The sequence below is a fragment of the Caretta caretta genome, chromosome 25 (genome assembly GCF_965140235.1).
Source record: "Caretta caretta isolate rCarCar2 chromosome 25, rCarCar1.hap1, whole genome shotgun sequence".
Lineage (NCBI taxonomy): Eukaryota > Metazoa > Chordata > Testudines > Cheloniidae > Caretta > Caretta caretta.
This window is the reverse complement of record NC_134230.1, coordinates 6,795,631-6,818,065: the sequence shown is the minus strand read 5'-3', so window position 1 is coordinate 6,818,065 and position 22,435 is coordinate 6,795,631. Positions and strand designations below refer to the sequence as shown.

Below are 22,435 nucleotides of genomic sequence, written 5' to 3'. Positions count from 1 at the left end.
GGCCGTGTACCGTCGATGTGGGTTTCATGCTTGTGCCTGGGATGGGCCTGCTGCCCAGTGGTACCAGCTGTGTCCTGTCCTGCAGTCCTTTCGCATGCCGAACTCCCATTGACTTCTGTGGGAGCTGTATATATGATCCCAGCCCTTAAACAGACTGCTTTACAGGCTGGGGTCACCAGGCCTTCCTGCCAGTGTATTACAGCTGGGGAAGGCAGTGTGGTCTAGTGGGTAGTGCACTGGACTAGGACTTAGGAGTCCTTGATGCTATTCCTGGCTCTACCAGTGGCCTGCTGGGTGGCTTTGCCTCTGTGCCTCAGTGTCCCCATCTGTAGCCCATTGGGGGGCTCCTGCCCTCAATTCGTAAAGCACCGTGAGCTCTGTGGATATAAAGTGCTAGATAAGGGCTCAGGACTGCTGTTATGATGATTAACTGGAGGGGCCGGACAGTCTGGTCAATGCCCCAACTGGTGCTGTGAGCAGAGGGCAATCTGGGCTCTGGTGTGACGGAGTGCGCCGCTGCTCAGGCTGAGATGGGGCAGTGCCTGCTGGGATATACAGTCTCCACTGGCTGTGCCTCTGTATTGCCCACCTGCTGCAGGACTGCAGCCTTGGCTGCCCCTGCTTGAGCCTGCCCTGGGGCCTGGTCCCACATGAGGACTCCTGTGCCTGAGTTGTCCTGCCCAGGCTAGCGCTCTGTTCTCCACCCCCCTCCAGCGAGCGGCTATTGCCCGACAATGGTGGGACTGCAGATCCTCTGTCAGCCCCAGCCCTGCACCTTGGACGAAGGGGACTCCCTCCAGCTGCGGTGTGTGGCCATCGGGAACCCACCACCCCAGTACCAGTGGTTCCGAAACGGGAGTCCGATTGAGGGGGCGCGGAACTCCCACCTCCAGGTACCCTCCCTTGGGGTCTGGGCAAGGGCTGCAGGCTGGGCAGGAGGCCTGTAATGGGTTGCAGACTCTCGGTAACGTGCTGTGGGCTCAGCAGCCCAAGGTGGGGGGGATCTGCAGTGCAGGACAGTGAGCGAGGGGTAATCCCCGGTTCAGCTCTCCAGGCCTAGCCCACCCAGGCACCTTCTATTGCATTCAGTGCCCGCAGTCCCCAGCTCACCAAAGGCAGATTCCTGGGGGCTCTAGCCCAGAGTGCAGAGTCCACCAGCTGGAACTTGCCTCTTCCTTTCCCCTCACTGCAGGTGAAGCTGGTGACAACCGCAGAGAGAGGCCGCTATGCCTGCAAGGTATTTAACCTCTTCCAGGAGCTGTGGAGCCAGGCCACAGAGGTGGAGATTGGTGAGGACTCGTGTCAGGACTCGGGATCTGTAGCCACCCCCACCGCAGGCCATTGGCAGGCTTGGAACGGGGCCTTCAGAACCAAAGCTCAGTCCTCCATTACTCGACCTAAAGGAGCAACTTTGTGCACGGGTAGCAGTAGTAGGCTGTTACCCTCTGTTGACCAACCGCTAGAGAACAGAAGCAACATTTTGCTCGCGTGTTGGACCCTTGGCACACTGAGCCTGCAGGCAGTCCCCACCCCACCACCCTGCCCTTTGCACTCCAGGTTTGTTGCCTGTTTAACAAGTCCTCAGCAATCCCTGCAGGAGAGCTCTGAGGCTGCTGGGCAGGCTGTGAAGTGATGTGGTCAGTCCTATGTGAAAATCAGATAATCATATGGGTTACATGCTAGTCACATGGCTTGGTGCAGCGGGGGAAGGTGCTTGATATCACAGTGATGGGCCTAGGCTGTCTTTTAAACCCAGGGAGCTCAGCAGGGGTCTCATGAACAGGTACTGGGGGTCACGACCACACTGGCTTGCTCATATTGTTAAATGGATGGGCCCCAGCTGCGTCCTGGCTAGACTGCAAGCGGGGGTGGGGGAGGAGTTGGAGACCCTTATTAAAATAATCCTCTGCCATGTTGGCCTGGAGTTCCCACCCCGGCATGGCCAGGGTCAGAGTTCCTGCCTCTAATACCTTTCTGGAGGCGTTGTGCGGGGAGCGGTCCCACCAAGCCTCGCCGAGGCCTGGGGTTGGGGGAAGAGACCACAGCGCCTCCTTATGGTGCTTCCTGTGCCTGTCTGCCAGCCCTACAGGGAGGACGGGGTTTGGGGCAAGGACTGTGGCATGAATGATCTCGGGCGTCTGTGGCCCCAATCAGCAGCCGGAGCTGGCGCTCACAGGCAGCCCTGCTCATCTCACCAGCCTCACTGCTTCACCCTTTGTTTTGTTCCAGGCCCACAGCTGTTTGCCTCCGGAGGCTCCTGGCGGGAGGAGGACACAGGTAGGTGAGGCCCACGTGGGTCCCACCCGGACCTAGGAGCTCCTATCTGAACACAGCTCCTCTGGGGCAGGTTAGGCATTGTCATGGCAGGCGTGGCTTTTACATGTGCTAGTTAGTGGACTGGACTTCTTCTTTGTCCTCACCCAGCTTAGCTGGCTGCTGGGGGCCGAGTGCCTGCCCTACGGCCCAGGGGAGTGCTGCTCTCAGCATCTCTCCATGGGCAAGGGAGCTCCTGGGACTTGTGTTGTGTTGCTAGGGTTCCCACCCTGCCAAGGGGGGGCAGGGTCTACCAGCCATGGTGCCTATGTTGCGCTCAGAGAGGTGATCATGTGTCCCATTCTTTCCAGGGAGTGCTCCAGAGCACAGCGGCCCCAGCCAGCTGTACGGTAAGAGGCTGCATCCAAATCCCCAGGCCAGACCTCCATTTAGAAATGGATCGAGAGATACAGCTCTCGGCCTTCCCCGCTTCATACGTGCATCCTCCTCCTGGTGCCAATGCAGGGACCCATTCCAGACTGTTCTCCCAGCCAGCCCCTGTCTCAGCTGGCCTGTGGAGAAACATGTCTCCCACAACCAGGTCAGCTGAGCCATCCTCACGCGGGCTCCTCCCCGTGGATTGGGCATTGAACCAATGTGGATCCAGCCCTGCCCGTGGACGTGAGAGATGGAGAAGCGCCATCAGACCAGCCCTAGGATTGGCCTGGCAATGCAATCTCCAGGGCTCTGTCCATCTCCCACCTCCTCCACGGCTTTGCAGCATGTCCTACTGCCCCAAAGATGCACCACCCCCGCTGCAGACCTGGCATCCACTGGCAGGCAGCGAGGGCAGCATGCTGGCTATTTTAGTCAAAGCGTGGCCTTCAAGGGAGAGCCAAAGGCTTGTCTGGAGGGATGAGCCAGCTGGAGGGAGGGCTCTGCCTTCGTTTGGAGTAGAGGTTTAGGCCCAGGGCTAAAACTTGGGTCCGACTAGTTACATCCCTGCTCTAGAGAGCCCATCCACAGCAGGTGGGGCAAGAAGCTGTCTGGGGTGGTGCTGAGTGTGAAGGGGAGATAGAAGCAGGGAGAGGATGAAGGTTCATCCCAAAGGGCCCAGGAGGGTTCCCCTCGTTCCCTCCCCAGGCCCTTCACGTGTTCCTCTTGTCCTTCTCCTGGGGCAGCCACAGACAAAGTGGCCCTCCTGATGGGCAACATGAACTACCTGTACCACAAGCATCTGAAAGCACCCATGGTGGACGTCCATGAACTGACCAACCTGCTGCGCCAGCTGGATTTCAAGGTGGTCTCCCTGCTGGACCTGAGCAAGGACGAGATGCAGATGGCCGTCAACGAGTTCCTTCTCCTCTTGGACAAAGGAGTGTACGGTACAGAGGGAGCTCCCTATGTTGCTGGGTAGGGGTAGGAGAACTCCTTCTTTACTGGAGGAGGGGATGTCTGTGTGGTGTACATTGGTCTACGCGGGAATAGGCCATTTCCTTCCAGGGCCCCGGCCCCTCTGGGCAGACTAGTGCAGGCTGGGAAGGGCAGGACTTCTTCACCAGTAAATACACAGGAAGGTTTTCATGAACATTTCAAAGTTTTCCCCAATTTTAAACTTAAAAAATGTTACCCCCTCGGTGGAGGCACCCGTTTCCTACCCTTCTTGTGGCTGGGAGGTTGGGCAGCATCTCGGGGGCTCAGGCAATAAAAGCAGAAGGTGATACGGTGTGATAGAGCGGGTGTATTTTAGATAGTTGTATCATTTCTCTTAATCACCCTCATTCACTTGTCCAAGTGCCAGAAGGGAGTTAGCACTGAGTGATTGTCACCAACTTTAGACTGTCTGGGAGGTGTGGGATTGGTAACAGCCCGGTGGTGGTCACAGACTCACCATGGGGTAGCAAGGAGCACTGGTGAATGCCCTTCCTTGCTCTCACTAATGCTCAGCACTAGCCTGGCCCACTGTACCTGTTCAGCATGCCATGCAGCCCAGGGACCAGCGTCACGATAACTCAGCGTTATTATTAAACATGTCAATGGAGGTGGCGCCTGGGCCAGTGCTGGGCGCTGTACAGACATACAGAGGGCGCGGAGCTTACTGTCTGAATGACAGGAAGGTAATGGGGCCATAAGGAGAAGTGAGTGAGCAGGAGGGAGGGATGGGGCGACAGGAAGACAAATGTAACAGGAGCTGGGTATCCCCTAGCTCGACAGGTGCAGTGGCCACAGTAGCAACCTAGGAGATGCCCACAGGAAAGTGCCCCAGCAGACACGGGGGCGAGGAGGGACTTGGAGGGACCAAGGGATGGCTGGAGGATTCTGTCTGGGTGCCTCCCCCTCGGGACAGGAGAGAGCACACGGATGCCGGTGGGAGAAGCCAAGCATGGGGCCCTGGAGGCTGGATTGTTAGCAGCTCAGTGGGAGCTGCCCGGAGATCAGGCCCAGCATGCTGGGTGAGGCCGAGCTGTGAAGGCTCTGTCATTAAGGACAGGGTTTGGATTAGCAGGCTTTGGCGGGGTGGCATAGCCAGAACCTGGATCCTGCTGAAGGCCTAAGGCAGGACATTTCTGGGCTTCTCCTCCTACAGTCTGGCCAAGAGAGGATCCCACAGTCCATTGCCGCAAGCAGGAGAGGGAACTCCAGTCAGTATATCCCCAGGGATGGGCGGGAGGAACATGGCGGGCTGAGGAGGGTTGTGTGTAGATCAGACGGAGAAATGAGTGGGAAGGAGGAGGAGAACCTGAGCCCCCCCGGAATGGACTTTGCAGCCCTGGATGCAGTGGGCTGCAAGGCCAGCATTAGGAGGGTGGCAGAGACGGAGAAGGTGTGAGAGCAGCACAGACCGGTGCAGGTTGACGTGCTCTGCTCCTGCTCTCCCTCCCCCAGGTTTGCTCTACTACGCTGGCCATGGCTACGAGAACTTTGGAAACAGCTTTATGGTTCCTATTGATGCGCCAAGATCCTACACCTCACAGCACTGCTTGTGCGTGCAGAGTGTGCTGCAAAGCATGCAGCAGCGGCAAACCGGCCTCAACATCTTCCTGCTGGACATGTGCCGCAAGAGGTGAGCACACCAGAGCCAGCCGCCCAGGCGCGGCAGGGCCAGGATGCGGCACTCGGCACAGTGCATACGCTCTCCCCTCCCGCAGACGCAGAGGGGGCACAGTTCTTGGCTGCCTGCTTTGAGGGCCTTGGCTGGAAGGTACTGTGTAAGTGCAAGGGACGTACGCAGCACGGGCGTGTGAAAGCAGTCCCTTGGCTTGCCAAAACACCAACACTCTCACATATACAGACACTGGTGCAAGCACACGTGTGACCACGCTACCAGGTGTGAAATATTATAGCCACACACTCTGAGGTCATGCACACCATGTGTGTCCATGTGCACACGTAGCTGCCTGCGGGCCTGTGTATACCCAGGGGTTCCTACCCAGGCGCACGCAAGAACATGCACGCAGAGGCAGCCACCATGCATTCCCACCCACAGGCGCATCGCCCCACTGCCCAGTGAAACCAGCTGTGATTACTCCTGAAAGGGGATGCCGGACAGAGAGAGAGAGAGGTCCCTTGTCAGAACTAACTCCAGTGCTTCCCCGGAGAGCAGCCATCCCCAGGGGAACCCCTGTGGAAAGGAGAACAGCAACAAATCCACAGCCAGGGGGCCAGAGTTCTTCTCCAGATACTCTGTCCTCTAGCCCAGTGTCCCGTTGGCGGCTGCCTGGGCTCCCAGCCCACACAGATGTTCTGCAAGGGCATGCCAGTCACCTGCTGTAGGGCACTGAGCAGCTAAATACCCTTGGCCATTGAACCTGTGCAGCCTGACTGCTGCTAAGCTGGCAAGTGCCATGTTGCCCCATCACTGGCAAATGACACTATTCAACCAAGTAAAGACACTGTAGCCTCCAGGCGCAGACAGATTTAGATCTAGGCGCCCGCTTTTAGTATCCCGCTCGTTGGCCGATCTAACAGGTCTTCCCCAGCTAGGAGTACTGCACTGCTGCCAGTTGGTGTCTCCTTGTGTTGGCACAGTGGCTTCATGCTAACCAATCCATCGGGCTTGCATTGTTTCCAGCCCAGTCCACGTTTGTTCCTTACAGCATGTTTTGCAGGGCTTTGTCCTGTCTGGGCCTGGGGGGCCCAAGCAACAGGGCTCCCACCTGAGGGACTAGCCCACTACCTCCCAGAGCTCACTGATAGGCAAGGCTCAGGCTGAATAGCATGAAACTTTCCTCTGCTCTTCTGATCAGAGCCCATTGGCATGGCCCAAGCCCAGAGGTCCAGAGCGACCATGGATTGTGTAGGTTTCATGCCCCTCATGAAGTGCTTCCATTTCTTTCCAGGAACCTGAATGATGACATCATCCCACAGGTGGGGGCGCTGCAGGTCACGGCCAACATCGTCTTCGGCTACGCCACGTAGGTGCTCCCTGTCACCTCCTGCTGGCCACAGTCACTCCTCATCTGTGTCCTCCTGGGGCTTGAGTGGGGGAACGGGTGCAGGGTCCATTACAGGGAACTGAACCCACCAGTCACTCTGCTTTGGGAGAGCTGCTAGCAGGGATGTGTCCTGCATGGGCCTCCTGGGAGAAAGGGCAATAATGCAGCATACCTCCATATTGCCTCTCACCCCAAGCTCTCCAAGAGGCAGCCTGGTCTAGAGGTTAGAGCACAGGGAGTCAGTGTCAAAAGAGCTGGGTTCGGTACCCCATTCTGCAGCAGCTTGGGCATGTCAGGTCCCTGCTCTGTGCCTCAGGCTCCTTCCCCCATCTATAATGTGGCCGTAACAATTCTTGGCCACCTGCTTTGAGCTCCTTGGCTGGAAGGTGCTAAGGGACTGTGGCAGAGCACTTTTAATTCATTACGCATCACAGTCCTCTTTGAAGGAGGTAGAGTTATCATCCCCCATTTAGAGATGTGGAAACTGAGGCACAGCAAGCCAAGCTGGCATTCCACCGCCCACATGGCTAATCCATGCCAAGCTGGACAGAGAACCCAAGTGTCCTGCCTCCGAGTCCTGGGCTTCGTTCTCCAAACAGCACTTCCCCCCAGCTGCATGTGCTGTGTATTTTGTTCAGCTCCACATCTCTGTCCCAAGCCAGAACTTCTCCCCTCTGTAACTTGAGGGGAGGGGGCAACTTTCTAGGGCTGCTGCTGCTTTGGGGGGGTAGGTACGTCTGTCTCTCAGGCCTGCTGAGCTCTCGTGGTGGGGAGCTGTGTCATGAGCAGGCTCTGCAGGAGTGGAGAGCAGGGGGAATCCCCCCTCAGACTGGCCTTGGAGAGCAAAGCAAGGGGCCGGCTCCGGGGCCGGGGGCTCCACGAGAAGCAAGGCTCTGGTTCCCATTGAACCACAAGGGCAGCAAAGTCCCTGCAGCCCTGTGAAAAACCCAGCTTTAGAACACAAGAGGATCCAAACTCTCTTCCCCCCTCATCTTAGCTATTGGGCTGCCTTGATAGGCCCTAGGCCCAGACCCAAACCTGAACTTCCCCAGGTTGTAAGGGTGTCTGGAGCCAGGATCTTGGTTCCGGCCCATCTCTGGTGAGCCATCCTGCCTGAACCCGAAGCTTCCTCAGGAGTCTGAATCAAGCCAGCTGCTGTTGAGGCCAGGCTCCCAGGAGCAAAGTCTCAGTACATTCTGTGCTGAGTGGGAGAAAGGGAGCAGTTGGGTGTAGAAGAGTCTTCACCCCTCCTATGAAGGAGCTCCAGGCCTTAGCTCTCTTCTATGCCCCTCTCAGATGTGTGGACGCAGAGGCCTACGAGCTGAGCCAAGGGGAGCTGTTCAACGGCATCTTCGTCAGCTTCCTGAAGCGATGGCTGCTGGAGGAGGAGAAGATCACGGTGCTGCTGGACAAGGTGGCAGAAGGTGGGTTATCCAGGGGCGAGGGTAGAATGGCTCTTCCAGGCCAGCCCGTCACACCTCAGGACTGTCTGCGAGCAGCTGACTCACCACTGTGCTGAAGTCGTTTGCCTGGCCCTGGTTGTGTCTTCCAGACATGGGAACCCTGGAGATCACGAAGGGCCGGCAGGCGCTGGAGCTGCGGAGTAACCTGTCCGAGCGACGAGCCCTCACCGATCCAATTAAACCATCTGAGGGCCCAGAGGAGATCTCTGTCAGGAACCTGCAATGGGCCAAGGCCCATGGTGAGCATCATGGCCCCGTCATCCCTGCTGACAGAGCAGTGGTGAGAGGCAGACAGCGAGAGAGGCCTGTCCTGGAGTTGGGGGGAAGGGGGTTACTCAGGGAGCCCCCAGGGATTGCAGTGACTCGGGGAGGTCTCAGCCTATGGAGCAGGCATTGCAATGCAGTTACCCAGAAAGCACGGGAGTGGGCAGAGTGCCGTCAGTGCAGCCAACCATGGAGAGCCAGAGCATGAGGGGCGCACAGCTGGGCCCAGCAGGAAGCCTAGATCTCGTCAAACTTCTGCAAATGGCTTTGCTGCTATTGGCCCAGCTCTGATCAGGACAAGCACTGCTGGGATGGTCTTAGTGTCACAAAGCAGCTGCCATCAGGGAGCTCCACACTGACCCTGGGGACAGGACCCAGAGCCTCCTCCGCTCTCAAAGCGCAGGCCCCTGCCATGTGAGCTGAAGGAGAATCTCCATTAATAGTGTTAGTAGAAGAGGGCCCAGGACACACGGCTGAGCGGTTCTCATTCTGACCAGTGGGTGGCAGTGACACACACACGCGTATCACGGCCCCATTTCTTTGTTTGCAGTGCTTCCCGAAAGCCGATACCTCCAGTTCGACTGCGGGGCTCGGGTACAGCTGGGTTTCGCAGCTGAGTTCTCCAACATCTTGATCATTTACACCCGCATCGTCGAGATGCCACAGGAGATCACACGATGTGAAGCAAAACTCACAGATGTCCCGGAGGTGAGAGGCCCAGTGCCAGAGCCTGCCTGGCTCAGAGACCTGGCTCGGGATAACCGCGGGGTTGGGGGTTCAGCGCTGTGAACAACGGGGATGTGAGAGCAAGCGCTCGGCTAGGCCCATTCCCACGGGGGCGTTTCCCCTTCACTCCAGAGAGTGGCTCAAGCAGCAAAGTCCCAGCTGCAGGGCAGCCCAGTTGGAGAGGTACTGCCTGACCAAGTGTCCCGGCTCCTACTCCTGCTCTACAGGACACCGGGGAGACCCCAGAAGGTCATGCAGGGATGTCAAACAAGGGGACGGTACAAAGAAACTGCCCCTGTGGCAGGAGCCAGCCACAGTTTGCAGTCCCTGACACGGCTCCCACTTAGCGCCTAACTGGCCTTTGGAATTCTGCCTTCACGCCTGACACCGTACGAGGAGAGAGGGCAGAGGAAGGCGCACCACAGAGGAAGGGGGTCAGGCTGACAGGCAGGGCCCTACCGCTCAGCTCATCACCCCCTCCCTGGTCTCCCCAGAGGGAACAAGAAGCTTGCCTTATATAGCCCCACCTTTCCCAGCATTCCTTGCTGACCCCCCCTTCTGGACTGAACACAGAAAGAGGCTGTGCTGTGCTCGCAGCCTCCCTTCAAGGCAGCTGCCTCTTACAGGCACGACATCAGTGCCAGTGTTGCCAACTCTCACGATTTCATTGCGAGGCACTGGCATTGGGTGTGTTCCTTGAGCCCCAGCTCCTGGAGTCATGTGAAGATGCAGGAAGCTCACTCTTCATTTGGCAAGCGAGGACATGTCTATCCCTCCTGGCCGCAGTGAAAACGTGACCCTTAAAGGCTCTGAGCACGGAAAGCAATGAACCAGACCCTCCCCCATTATTATTTTAAAAATCTCATGATTTCGGGGGCGCTGACTCATGATTTCGGACCACATGGGGTGGGCGGTTCCCCAGAGCCTGATGCCCTCTTGTGCCTTGGCTGCCTTTGATGACAGTGTTGTCTCTGGCAGGAGCTGGACGTGGATTTGAAATTCACCAACAAGGAGAGCCCAGAGGAAATGGGGAGCAGCCTCGCCTTGGCCTGGAGCCTCAGTTTCCCCGATTGTTGCCTCTACAGCCGCCTCTGCGGCCTGCAGAAACTGAGGGTAAGTGCTGCCCCGCCCTGTCGGTGCTGGTCCTGGTGAGACCGCTGGCTGTGTAACCACACCCAAGGTGGAATGGACTCCAGCTCCCTCTCCTTTGGCTGCACAGCTTCCGCAGGGCCAACAGGGGCTAAAGGCGGGGAAAAAATAATGACCCTGAACGTGCAGAAGGAGGCCAAATGAAGCTCTAGTGTACATGGGCTGGCTCACTCCACTGCCTTCGGGGGACTCCTGCGCCCTGACACTGGGGTTCGGATCCTTCTCAACAGGGCACTCCAGCGCTGGACCCCCTGGGGAAGGATTGCTGGGCTTTGCTGGAGTGAGTGACTGTTACCTTTGGGGCAGGGACTGTTTGTTCTGTGTTTTTACAGCGCCTAGTGCAGCGGGGTCCTGGTCTGGGACTGGGGCTCCTAGGCGCCCTGGCAACGCACATAATGAATAGCAGCCTCAGCGGGCAGGAGCTCCCCATGCTACTACTGAATGTTATAGTGAATGGATCCAATGCATCCCTCAAGTAACACCCAAGTTATTATCTAGTGGCACCTAGAGTCGCCAGCTGACAGAGGGCCCCATTTCCTGGGCAATGCACAGACAGTCCCTGCTCACAGACACACGCCAACAGGAGCCAGACAAAGGCAGTAGCATCCCCATTGTATAGCTGGAGAACCAAGGGGGAGAGAGGTGAAGTGATTTGCCAAGGGTCTGTGGCAGAGCTAATTTGACCCAGGTCTCTGGGTTCCCAGGCCAGTGCCTTCCCCACAAGTTCATCCTGAATGGTGCTGAGCCCCTGGAACAGAGTCCCAGCAGGATGGAGTTGGCACCATCAGGAGTCAACGGACCAGCATGGACCTTGTGACTGGTGGTTAAGGAAAGGGCAGTGGGGAGTGATGTAGATGTCTTAAGGTGATAACAGTGTCACACGGTCCAGTCACATACCCACCTGTGGTAACCGCAGTTTGTGGTGTCGTTGCAGAAGGAACTGGTCTTCACCGTCTGCCTGCAGTACCAATACCAAGGACTCGATGACTTCATAGAGGAGAGCCAGTCAGTAAATATCGGGAAGCCACTGATTGCAAAGCTCAATCTGTGTGTCAGCAACGGGCCAGGGACAAACACCCCACTGGCCCATGCAGACTTGTGTGCAGATGCCTTGACCGGCTCATTCCAAAGCATCAGGAGCATGGAGAACCCCGAGTCACCAGCTGCGTCAGAGACCTACCAGAGTCTGCCTTGTGACTCGCACCTTGGCAACTGGTGTTCTGAGGATGGCCAGTGGGTAAACACCCCAGAGGAGAACCTGAGCCCTGAGTTCCCAGGCTCTCACTCCATGTAGCGCTCGGGGTCTGGCATAAACGTCACCGTCCACTTCTTTTCCCCGTGTGGACCGAGGGAAACTGCTAGGGTCAGCTTCTGCCTTGGCCTCCACCCCATGCACAGTTCGGGGGGAGGGATAGCTCAGTGGTTTGAGCATTAGCCTGCTAAACTCAGGGTTATGAGTTCAATCCTTGAGGGGGCCATTTAGGGATCTGGGGTAAAAATTTGGAATTGATCCTGCTTTGAGCAGGAGATTGGACTAAATGACCTCCTGAGGTCCCTTCCAACCCTGATATTCTATGATTCTCTGATCTGGGCCTGAGGACCTTTGGTGGGACCCCAGTGCAACGAACTGTAATCTGTGGGGGTTCTTGGGGCAGTTGGCCTTTACATGCCTCAGCTCATTACATTTAAAACATCGCCCAGCTGCCTGGTCACTGGGGTGAGGTGGGTTGCTGGAGGACAGTGTGGTGGGACAATAAGGTGTCTGGAGTGTTCCTTGGGGTGTAGTTAAGGCCTTGGGCTGCCCCCAGTAGTAGGGTGTGGTCTGAAGGTGTCTCTTCTGGTATCCGCTCCAACTGCGACCAGGGTTGTTCCTCTCTCCTCCCTCTGTTCCGGTTTGCCCTGCCTATCTAGTGGTTTGGGACTGCTCATATTGATCAGCATAAGAAGCAAGACTTCCTGCTGAGTCCATTTTCTTATCCCATAAACACTGTTTTATTTCCTCCTTGGACATATTCAGGAATTGCTCCTGTATCATCAAATACTGCATTCCTCCAAAGCTAGTTACATCCCGTCCTTTGAGCCATTTATCAAACAGATCTGTCATCCAGTTTACATAAGCCACATTACTTAGTCCAGGTCCTCTCTTAAGGGCTATAAATTTTACTCTGAAAGTTTCAGGTGTAACTTGAAATTGTTTTAAAACCAAATCCTTGAAATTATTAGTCAGAAACCTCCTCAATAGGCATCTTATTGGATATGTCCAGAGCTCTTCCAGTCAATTTTACGACCAATATGGTCATCTTGTGAGCTTCAGGAATTTGATGGAGAGTGCACAGTCTCTCAAAGGTGAAAAAATATTCAGCATTATCACTGGATTCATCATACTGTGGACATAGTCACTCCCATTTGTGGATTGTTGGGGAAGGATTGTTAGGGTTATTCGGTATATTCTGCTGAGCCTTTGCCTTCTCTATCTCCAATGCATGCTTCCTCTCTTTTTCCCTCTCCTCCATTTCTTTTTCCTTTGCCTCCATTTCTTTTTCTTTTGCCTCCATAGCTGTCTTGTGGGCAGCTTCTTCTGCGTCCACCCTGGCTTTTTCTTTGGCTGCTTGTGCATCAGTCTCCATCTGTCTGAGTTCTACCCACCTTTCATGTTCCTTCTGTCGTTCCTCAGCTTCCAATCTGGCTAATTCCAGTTTCTGTTGGACATTTCATTCTGTCATCCTAACCTCTCTGTGTTTAACCTAGCTATACCTGAGAGTTAGAAAGAAAAAAAAAACTGGCTTGCAAAATTTTGCTGTGCTGTAACCTGATACCTGATAGCTGTTCTCAGCCTACAGAAAAATCCTTTTATTATGGAGCTGCTCTGTCCCCCAGGCAGAGACAGAAAAAACTCTAACTGCTTTCAGCTTAAAACCTGCTTCCAAGCAGCCCAAAGGGGAAAAAAAATTGTCCTTTTAAAATCCTACTGTGCTTCTGGTTCAATGAACCCACTGCTCTGCCACCATGTCAAGGTTCCTTCCCCACTCTGAACTCTAGGGTACAGATGTGGGGACCTGCATGAAAGACCCCATAAGCTTATTCTTACCAGCTTAGGTTAAAAACTTTCCCAAGGTACAAACTTTGCCTTGTCCTTGAACAGTACGCTGCCACCACCAAGAGTTTTAAACAAAGAACAGGGAAAGAGACCACTTGGAGACGTCTTCCCCCAAAATATCCCCCCAAGCCCTAGACCCCTTTCCTGGGGAAGGCTTGATAATAATATCCTCACCAATTGGTAACGGTGAACACAGACCCAAACCCTTGTATCTTAAGAACAATGAAAAATCAATCAGGCTCTTAAAAGAAGAATTTTATTTAAAGAAAAGGTAAAAGAATCACCTCTGTAAAATCAGGATGGTAAATACTTTACAGGGTAATCAGATTGAGAACATAGAGAATCCCGCTAGGCAAAATCTTAAATTACAAAAAGACACAAAAACAGGAAGACATATTCCCTCCAGCACAGCAAATTTTACAAGCCCTTAAATAAAAGAAAATCTAACGCATTTTCTAGCTAGATTACTTACTAACTTTAGAGGAGTTGGAAGGCTGCATTCCTGATCTGTTCCCGGCAAAGCTATCCCACAGACGGACAAAACCCTTTGTCCCCCCTCTCCAGATTTGAAAGTATCTTGTCTTCTCATTGGTCATTTTGGGTCAGGCGCCAGCGAGGTTACCTTAGCTTCTTAACGCTTTACAGGTGAAAGGATTTTTCCTCTGGCCAGGAGGGATTTTATAGCACTGTATACAGAAAGGTGGTTACCCTTCCCTTTATATTTATGACAGGAGTGCAGCAACTACACCAAAGAACAATGCAAATCGCCATGTTTGGTGCTCATTGGTGCCAGGTGCTGTTCAGCAGCTCCTAACAGGCCTGACAAACTCACTAAACCTAGTGCACTGTTTTCATGGCATTTATCCAAAACTGATATCATGGGAGGTCTCTAATGAAAGCTTATGACATACTGAGCCTCATAATCAGTGAGATGTATGTATGGTTGATATTTAAGGAATTGTGTATTTGTATTAATTTCAAAGTCTGTGTCTAAGGCAGGGTCGACAAGCAGGTTTTTGCCAGCCAGAGGATGTATGGTCACCTGCCTGCCTCAGTTCACATGTCAATTAAGCATTGTAGCCCAGCACAACGGAAGCCCTGTTTGCATAAGAAGTCAACATGAGGATGTGAAGTCAAAATAAAATCAGCACACCAGAGAATAAACCCTGGGGCAGGGCATCATTCTGCCTTTGGGGACCAACAATGAACTTGGGGGATAGAAGGAGAAGTCAAAAGGACACCTCTTTTTTATCCTGCACCTGAGGAAGTAATCAAGCAGCCAGGGTTAGAATCGCTGCAAGCAGGCTTTGGGTGAGAATGGACAGCTGACAGGTGATTAGCCTGGTAAAGTTAAGTTTAGTCTCTAGAAGGTGACTATTGATGTTGTATATGTAACTTTTCTGTTTCCATTATCCTTATTCACTATCTCAGTAATCTTTTATAATAGACTTATGGTTGTTTTCACTATTAATATATCTCAGTGCTGTGGTGTTATACAGGAGCTGATCCTGAGTTGATTCAAACAAGCTTGTGTGTGCATTGTCCTGTTAGGGATAGCAAACCTGGTATTTCTGTGAGTAGCCAGTGACAGGGACTGGATATCACAGGAGAATGTGTCAAGGGGGCTCAGGGACTGGGGTACATCTATAGTTAACCTGCAAGGCGAAGACAGGGCTGGCATAGCCCAGAGAAGAATGTTTGAGTGACTGAAAGGCAGGTGTTGTTAGAGAGCTGACACTCAGCCAGGCACAGGCAGGACTTCTTCACAGTGGAAGCAGGGGCTAACAAGGTGACTCACTGTCCTGGGTACCCTGAGAATCATCACAGGATCATGCCTTGATCACATTTATAGTATGCAAATAAAGTCCAGACTAGTGATATACGTATGTGGTGCTTTAAAAGGGCCAGTTTCTCAAAGCTGAAAACAATGAGCCAAATCAGTTGGGAGGAAGAATTTAATCAGAAAAATGTGAATGATAATTGGGAATTGTTTAAGAACATTTTATTAGATGCAGTAAAGTCACAATCCCACAACTGATAAAGACGGCCATATTGGTTAAAAAACTGAGCTGGTTTAGAGGGGAAGTGAAGACAGTTATTAAAAAAATAAATAAATAGTATATAACAAATGGAAGAAAGGGAAAGTTGATAATAATGAATATAAATCAGAAGGTAGGAACTGTAGAAATTGACAAGGGAAGCCACGGGACACAAGGCAAAATCTACATCCAGAAAGTTAAGTTTAATAAGGAGTTTTTAATGCACATTAGGAACAAAAAGGATCCTGACAATAGCTTGGTCGATTAGGAGATGGAATTTGTAGAATTATCAATAATAACAAAGAAAAGGCCAGTCAGCCCGACTTCAATGCCTGGGAAGCTACTAGAGCAATGTATAAAACATTCCATTTGTGAATACCTGGATGATGAAGGGGTAATTACGAGCAGCCAGCATGAATTTATTAAGAACAAATAATGCCAAACTAGCTTGATTTTCCTTCTTTGAGAGGGTAAGTGATTTGGTGGATGGGGCAATGCATTGGACCTGGATTTCAACAAGGCTTTTGACAGTCATGGAACATCAGGAGATCATCTAGTCTAACCCCCTGCTCAAAGCAGGACCAATTCCAAATTTTCACCCCAGATCCCTAAATGGCCCCCTCAAGGATTGAACTCACAACCCTGGGTTTAGCAGGCCAATGCTCAAACCACTGAGCTATCCCTCCCCTGCAGTCCCGCATGGCAATTTGATAGTAAACTGGAGGAATGTGGGATGAGCAGACCTACCATTAGGTGGATGCATAATTGGTTAAACAACTGCAAACAAAGAGTAACTATTAATGGAATGATGTCAGATTGGAAGGAGGTCTCAAGTGGGGTTCCGTAGGGATCTGTTGTTGGTCTGGTGGTGTTTAAGATCCTTTTTAGTGACCTGGATGTAGGAACAGAGAGCATACTGACCAAATTTGCAGATGACACACTGCCGGGGGGAGGGAGAGTTTGCCAATGCTTTGCAAGATAGAGCTAAAATTCAGAGAGATCTTGATAGATTGGAGAAGTGGGCTACAGGCAACAAAATGAAATTCAACAAAGACAAATGTAAGGAGCTACACTTAGGGAAGAAAAACCAAATGCACAAATACTGAATGGGGGATAAATGGCTTGGCAGCAGCACTGCTAGGAAGGATCTGTGAATTGTGGTGGATCACAACCTCAACATTTGAGTCAACAATGTGATGCTGTTGCAAAAAAAGCAAATGCAGTTTTAGGTTACATTATCAGAGGTATAGCATGCAAGTCACAGGAGGTGATAGTACTATTATATTTGCTGCTGGTTAGCCCTCAACTAAAGTACTGTGTCCTTTTTTGGTCACCAACATATAGCGAGGAGGTAGAGAAACTGGAAAGGATCGAGAGGTGAGTGACAAAGATCAAAGGGATGGAATGCGAGCCATATGAGCACAGGCGGAAGGAACTGTGTTTGTTTAGTTTGGAAAAGAGGAGATTAAGAGGAGATATGATCGTGGTTTTCAAATACTTAAAAATACATTAAAAAGGTGGAGAAAAGTTGTTCTTTCTTGCCACAGAGGGCAGGACATGAGGCTACAGCAAAGCAGATTTAGATTAAATCTCAGGAAAAAATTCCTAACTGTAAGAAGAGCAGGACAATGGAACAGACTGCCCAGGGATGGTGTGGAAGCTTTCAAAAGGAGGCTGGAGCCATCTGTCTGGGATGGTTTAGACACAACAAATCCTGTGTCTTGGCAGGGGGTAGACTAGATTACCCTTGCAGTCCCTTCTAATCCTATGATTCTAAGACAAAAGTGTTCAATAAATATATGTGTTCGGTATGTGGGGGAAAACATGATGTAGTCATTTCATATGATGAAAAGGAGCATAAGCTTTCATGAGCTACAGCTCACTTCATCGGAGGCTGTAGCTCATGAAAGCTTATGCGCAAATAAATTTGTTAGTCTCTAAGGTGCCACTATTACTCCTTTTCTTTTCGCGAATACAGACTAACATGGCTGCTACTCTGAAACCTGTCATTATGCAAGGCACTCATTTCATATGATAACACTCTTTCCATTCCACTAGTAGCTCAGGCGCATGTTAAACAGCAGTGACTAAACTTAAGCATTTTTAAATCAGCAGGTCCAGATAACTTGCATTCCGAGAGTTTTAAAAGAGTTGGCTGAGGAGCTTGCTGAACCCTTAATTTTGACTTTCAATAAGCCTTGGAGCACTGGAGAGGTTCCAGAAGACTGGAAGAGAGCTATTATGCCAATTTTTAAAAAGGGTAACTGGGATGAATTGGGTAATTATATGCCTATCCATCTGACATCAGTCCCTGGCAAGATAATGAAGCAGTTGCTATGGAACTAGATTAATCAAGATTTGAGGATAAGATAATTAATGCCAATCAACACTTCTTTTTGAAAATAGATCCTGTCTTGATATCTTTTATTGAAGAGATTACAAGTTTGGTGGATAAAGGTAATAGTGTTCATGTGATAGGGTAGACTACAGTAAGGCATTTGACTTGGTACCATACAATGTTTTGATTAAAAAATAGAAACTTAAGAAAATTAACACCGACACATTAAGTGGATTAAAAGCTGCCTAAATGATAGGTCTCAAAATGTAATTTAACATTTTTATTAATGACATGGAAGAAAACAAAATAATCACTGATAAAATTTGCAGATGACACAATAATTGGGGGTAAATAATGAAGACGACAGATCACTGATTCAAAGTCATCTGGATTGTTTGGTAAATTGGGTGCAAGCAAACAATATGCATTTTAATATGGCTTCCTGTAAATGTAGACATCTGTAAAAAAGAAGGGAAGCCATAATTACTGGTTGGAGGCCAGCATTTTTTGTGGTACCACACTATTTCTATTTTTTCCATTTTTCTCAAGTTTTTAAAGTGGAAATATTCATTTTTCCATTTTATTGCAAACCCCCCCCCCACACTTTTATCATACAATACTGTTGTATACAATCAGTTGCTGATCACTTGCTGTTCAGACTCCCTGTCTCTATAGACTGGTAAGCCTTTGAAATGGAGTCTACTGAAAAGTAAAACCCAGACCTAGCTTCTCTGGCCTGCTGGGTGTAGTCATGCTGTCTCTTCCCCCACTTGTTAGCTTGATAGCTTTATTTATCTGGCATGCCAAGGTGCCTTCATTGTCTTTGCCTACTGACCAAAGTGGTCCACACATGCTGACCCCCTCCCCCAAATAACCTTGTGAGGTTTGATGGTTCTGTTTAGCAAACATGTAAATTGCAATTCCATTGTCTCTGCTTGACCCTGCTTCATTTGTAGTCAAGACCTGTGCAAACCTGTTTACCAGCTCCCCCTGACATGCCTGGCTAAAACACACTTTAGTCATAATTCCAGTGTATGTCTTTTACTCTTAATACACATTTCATGATGCCTCACAAGGCATATTTTGTACAAACATTATTACAAGGGTGCGTACAGTGTGAATACTGGGGTGCTTAGTGTCACAAGGCACATGGAAGCTGCTGCCCCTGGATCCTTCAGGCTGGCAGGGGTAGTTGCTTGCCACCACATCTGGATCCTTCAGGCCCATGGGATGGAGTGCAGATGGCCGTGTTATGCCACCATTGGATCCCCGAGGCTGGTAGAGGTGGGTGTGGGAAGATGGATGCTGTTGCCACAGGATTCTTGAGGCCTGAGGAGAGGGTGTGTTGGGGGGTGGGGGGGTTGGAGATAGCCAGGTGCCACTGCCACAGGATCCTTGTGGATCACACGGATCCGGTGAGGGTAGAATCCAGCTGCCGCCACCACCGTGATGGCAGAACCCTGCAGCCCTCCCCTGGCCCCAGTGTCACCCTCAGTGATCCAGTAGCGGTGACGCACAAGCGCCTCCGACCCTACCCCCTAGGGATCCCGTTGTGCCTCAGGGGTCCAGTGGTGGCCACCTTCAGCAGCCCACACCCCTCTGTCAGCCTCAGGGATCCTGGCTGTCCCCTCGCCCCCGCTGGCCTCAGAGATCAAATGATATGGAGCATCCAGCCGAACACTGTAACCGCAGGAAGCAATCCTGTTTGATGGCACCTGGTTATCCCCCACACGCTCCACATTCACCAGCCTCAGGGATCCACTAGCAGTGGCATCCAGTTGCCTGAACTCCCAACCCAGGGATCCAGTGGCATCGGCCACCAGACGCTCCTGGCTGCAGCAATGCCCCAACCAGTGCCAGGGATCCATCCCCAGCCCCCACCTGGCCAGCCTCAGCGATCCAGAGTTACCAGCCTCAGAGATCCAGTGGCACCTGACCACCTCCCCAAACTGGTCTCAGTGGCCATGGCACCCAACTGCCTCCACTCCCAAAATGGCCTCAGGGATCCAGTAGCAACAGCACCTGATTGCCCCCATATCCCCAGCCTGGCCTTAGGGATGCAGTGGCAGCAGCATCCAGCTGCCTCAGGGATCCAATGGCTGTAACACCCAGCCTCACCAAATATCATGTTCCTGTACCAGATCTGGACTGGCTAGAGTGCTTGCTAATCCGCACCAGCTGTGTTCCTCATCAGAGCCTTTGATTCTCTGCTAGGTATGGCTGAGACAAGGTGGGTGAGTGTGATGGGATCCCCAGGGTACAACCTGGAACTGGGGTACCCTTAACTCTTCAGCCTATGCTGTCACTCACAATGCTTTGCTAGTGACAAGCAGCAAATCCCTCTGAGTGCTGTTATCACTCAGCACAACAGCATGTGGAGCCCCATACCCAGCTAAATTGCATGAATGCTTTAGCCACTCACAAATCACACAGAGAAAGGCACCAACAAATCTTCCAAGCTCCCAGCCTTGCACCCGAGAACTCTACCATCTTGCCCTGGTCAGAAGCCTGACGAGTATAAGTTCATTACCCAGTCCACCCCTCCACCCCTTGATGTGGAGAGGACACACACTAGCCTTTGGGCATAAGCTTTCGTGGGCTAAAACCCACTTCATCAGATGCATGGAGTGGAAAATACAGTAGAAAGGTATAAATACACAGCATATGAAAAGATGGGAGTTGCCTTACCAAGTGGGGGGGGACAGTGATAATGAGCCAATTCAATTAAGGTGGAAGTGGGCTATTCTCAACAATTGACAAGAAGGGGTAGAAATCACTTTTGTAGTGCTAATGAGGCCAATGTAATCAAGAAAAGAAAAGGAGGACTTGTGGCACCTTAGAGACTAACAAATTTAGTTGAGCATAAGCTTTTGTGAGCTACAGCTCACTTCATCGGATGCATTCAGTGGAAAATACAGTGGGGAGATTTATATACACAGAGAACATGAAACAATGGGTGTTACCATACACACTGTAACCAGAGTGATCAGGTAAGGTGAGCTATTACCCGCTGGAGGGGGGAAAAATCCTTTTGTAGTGTTAATCAAGGTGGGCCATTTCCAGCAGTTGACAAGAACGTCTGAGGAACAGTAGCTGGGGGGGAAATAGTTTTACTTTGTGTAATGACCCATCCACTCCCAGTCTCTCTTCAAGCCTAAGGTAATTGTATCCAGTTTGCAAATTAATTCCAATTCAGTAGTCTCTCGTTGGAGTCTGTTTTTGAAGTTTTTTTGTTGAAGAACTGCCACTTTTAGGTCTGTAATCGAGTGACCAAAGAGATTGAAGTGTTCTCCGACTGGTATTTGAATGTTATAATTCTTGACGTCTGATTTGTGTCCATTGATTCTTTTACGTAGAGACTGTCCAGTTTGACCAATGTACAAGGCAGAGGGGCATTGCTGGCACATGATGGCATATATCACATTGGTAGATGTGCAGGTGAACGAGCCTCTGAGCGTGTGGCTGATGTGATTAGGCCCTATTTATGTCCCCTGAATAGATATGTGGACACAGTTGGCAACGGGCTTTGTTGCAAGGATAGGTTCCTGGGTTAGTGGTTCTGTGGTGTGGTGTGTGGTTGCTGGTGAGTATTTGCTTCAGGTTGGGGGGCTGTCTGTAAGCAAGGGCTGGCCTGTCTCCCAAGATCTGTGAGAGTGATGGGTCGTCCTTCAGGATAGGTTGTAGATCCTTGATGATGCGTTGGAGAGGTTTTAGTTGGGGGCTGAAGGTGACGGCTAGTGGCGTTCTGTTATTTTCTTTGTTGGGCCTGTCCTGTAGTAGGTGACTTCTGGGTACTCTTCTGGCTCTGTTAGTCTGTTTCTTCACTTCAGCAGGTGGGTATTGTAGTTGTAAGAATGCCACTTGTGTTTCATCAAAGACAACTACAGGATCCTTTAGCAGTAACCTGTGGTTATCATTGTATTTTTTTTTAAACAACGTAGTAGAGGATTATCTTTTGATCGCATTTTAAAATTGTACACCAATGATTTACCAGAAAATGACCACCTGGTGGTACAGTTTGTAAAAGGGAAAAGGTGAGGCATGCCCAGTCTTGTTTCAAACATGTTTCAACATGTCCAAACGTGTTTGTCTTGTCGTGAATTTAAAGAGGCGCATCAATAAAGGACACCTTGAATTTTGTTTAGGTCTTTTATTTTACACAGTTAACCATGAGATTTTTCGTTTTTTAGAAGGGGTGCTGCTACTTATGGCCTTGACAGGCTCCACCCGTGTTTTTAGACGTTCTAAAAACTCTTTGTTGGTAACATGCCCTGCAACAGACATAGGCACGTTCAGCTCCGCCAAGGCTTTCATAAACACATTCCACCCCTTAGGAGTCCTTTTGTTAGCAAAAGAATAATTGCCGGTGACCCCTGTGACAAAATCGAGCATGTGAGATTCCTCGATCGTTTCCCCCCAGTACACAAAATTGCCATTATTGGCCCAAGCAGAAACATCTTTACGCTGTTTGAGTTTATTTAACAATATTTCAGCTTTTTACTTTTATAGCGAGGATTTACCCCCTCCAATAGCTCCTGAACGACAACGTCCGATGAACCCGACCCCCAGGCTTTCAGGAGATTGAATTTCCTCTTGCTCTTGCTCGGGGAGAAAGAGGTTTATTTTAGTCTTTTCCATTTCACCATGCTTGGCCAATACCAGATATCTTT

At 51.1% G+C, this 22,435-nt stretch overlaps 1 protein-coding gene across 2 annotated transcripts in view; it reads left to right on the top strand.

Moving 5' to 3' along the window:
* Positions 1–17,980, top strand: part of LOC125627251 (mucosa-associated lymphoid tissue lymphoma translocation protein 1) — a 30,768-nt gene extending 12,788 nt beyond the window's left edge. The window contains exons 6-17 of one of the 2 annotated variants that reach the window (XM_048831170.2): positions 715–893; positions 1,193–1,289; positions 2,230–2,277; positions 2,625–2,663; positions 3,435–3,638; positions 5,140–5,317; positions 6,594–6,668; positions 7,986–8,113; positions 8,242–8,391; positions 8,967–9,124; positions 10,121–10,255; positions 11,226–17,980. In XM_048831170.2, coding sequence (XP_048687127.1) covers positions 715–893; positions 1,193–1,289; positions 2,230–2,277; positions 2,625–2,663; positions 3,435–3,638; positions 5,140–5,317; positions 6,594–6,668; positions 7,986–8,113; positions 8,242–8,391; positions 8,967–9,124; positions 10,121–10,255; positions 11,226–11,585 — 1,751 coding nt within the window. In that variant the 3' untranslated portion in view covers positions 11,586–17,980. The remainder of the gene's footprint in view (positions 1–714; positions 894–1,192; positions 1,290–2,229; positions 2,278–2,624; positions 2,664–3,434; positions 3,639–5,139; positions 5,318–6,593; positions 6,669–7,985; positions 8,114–8,241; positions 8,392–8,966; positions 9,125–10,120; positions 10,256–11,225) is intronic. The other variant, XM_075123175.1, reaches the window with a different exon arrangement.
* The last annotated feature ends 4,455 nt before the right edge of the window (positions 17,981–22,435 follow it).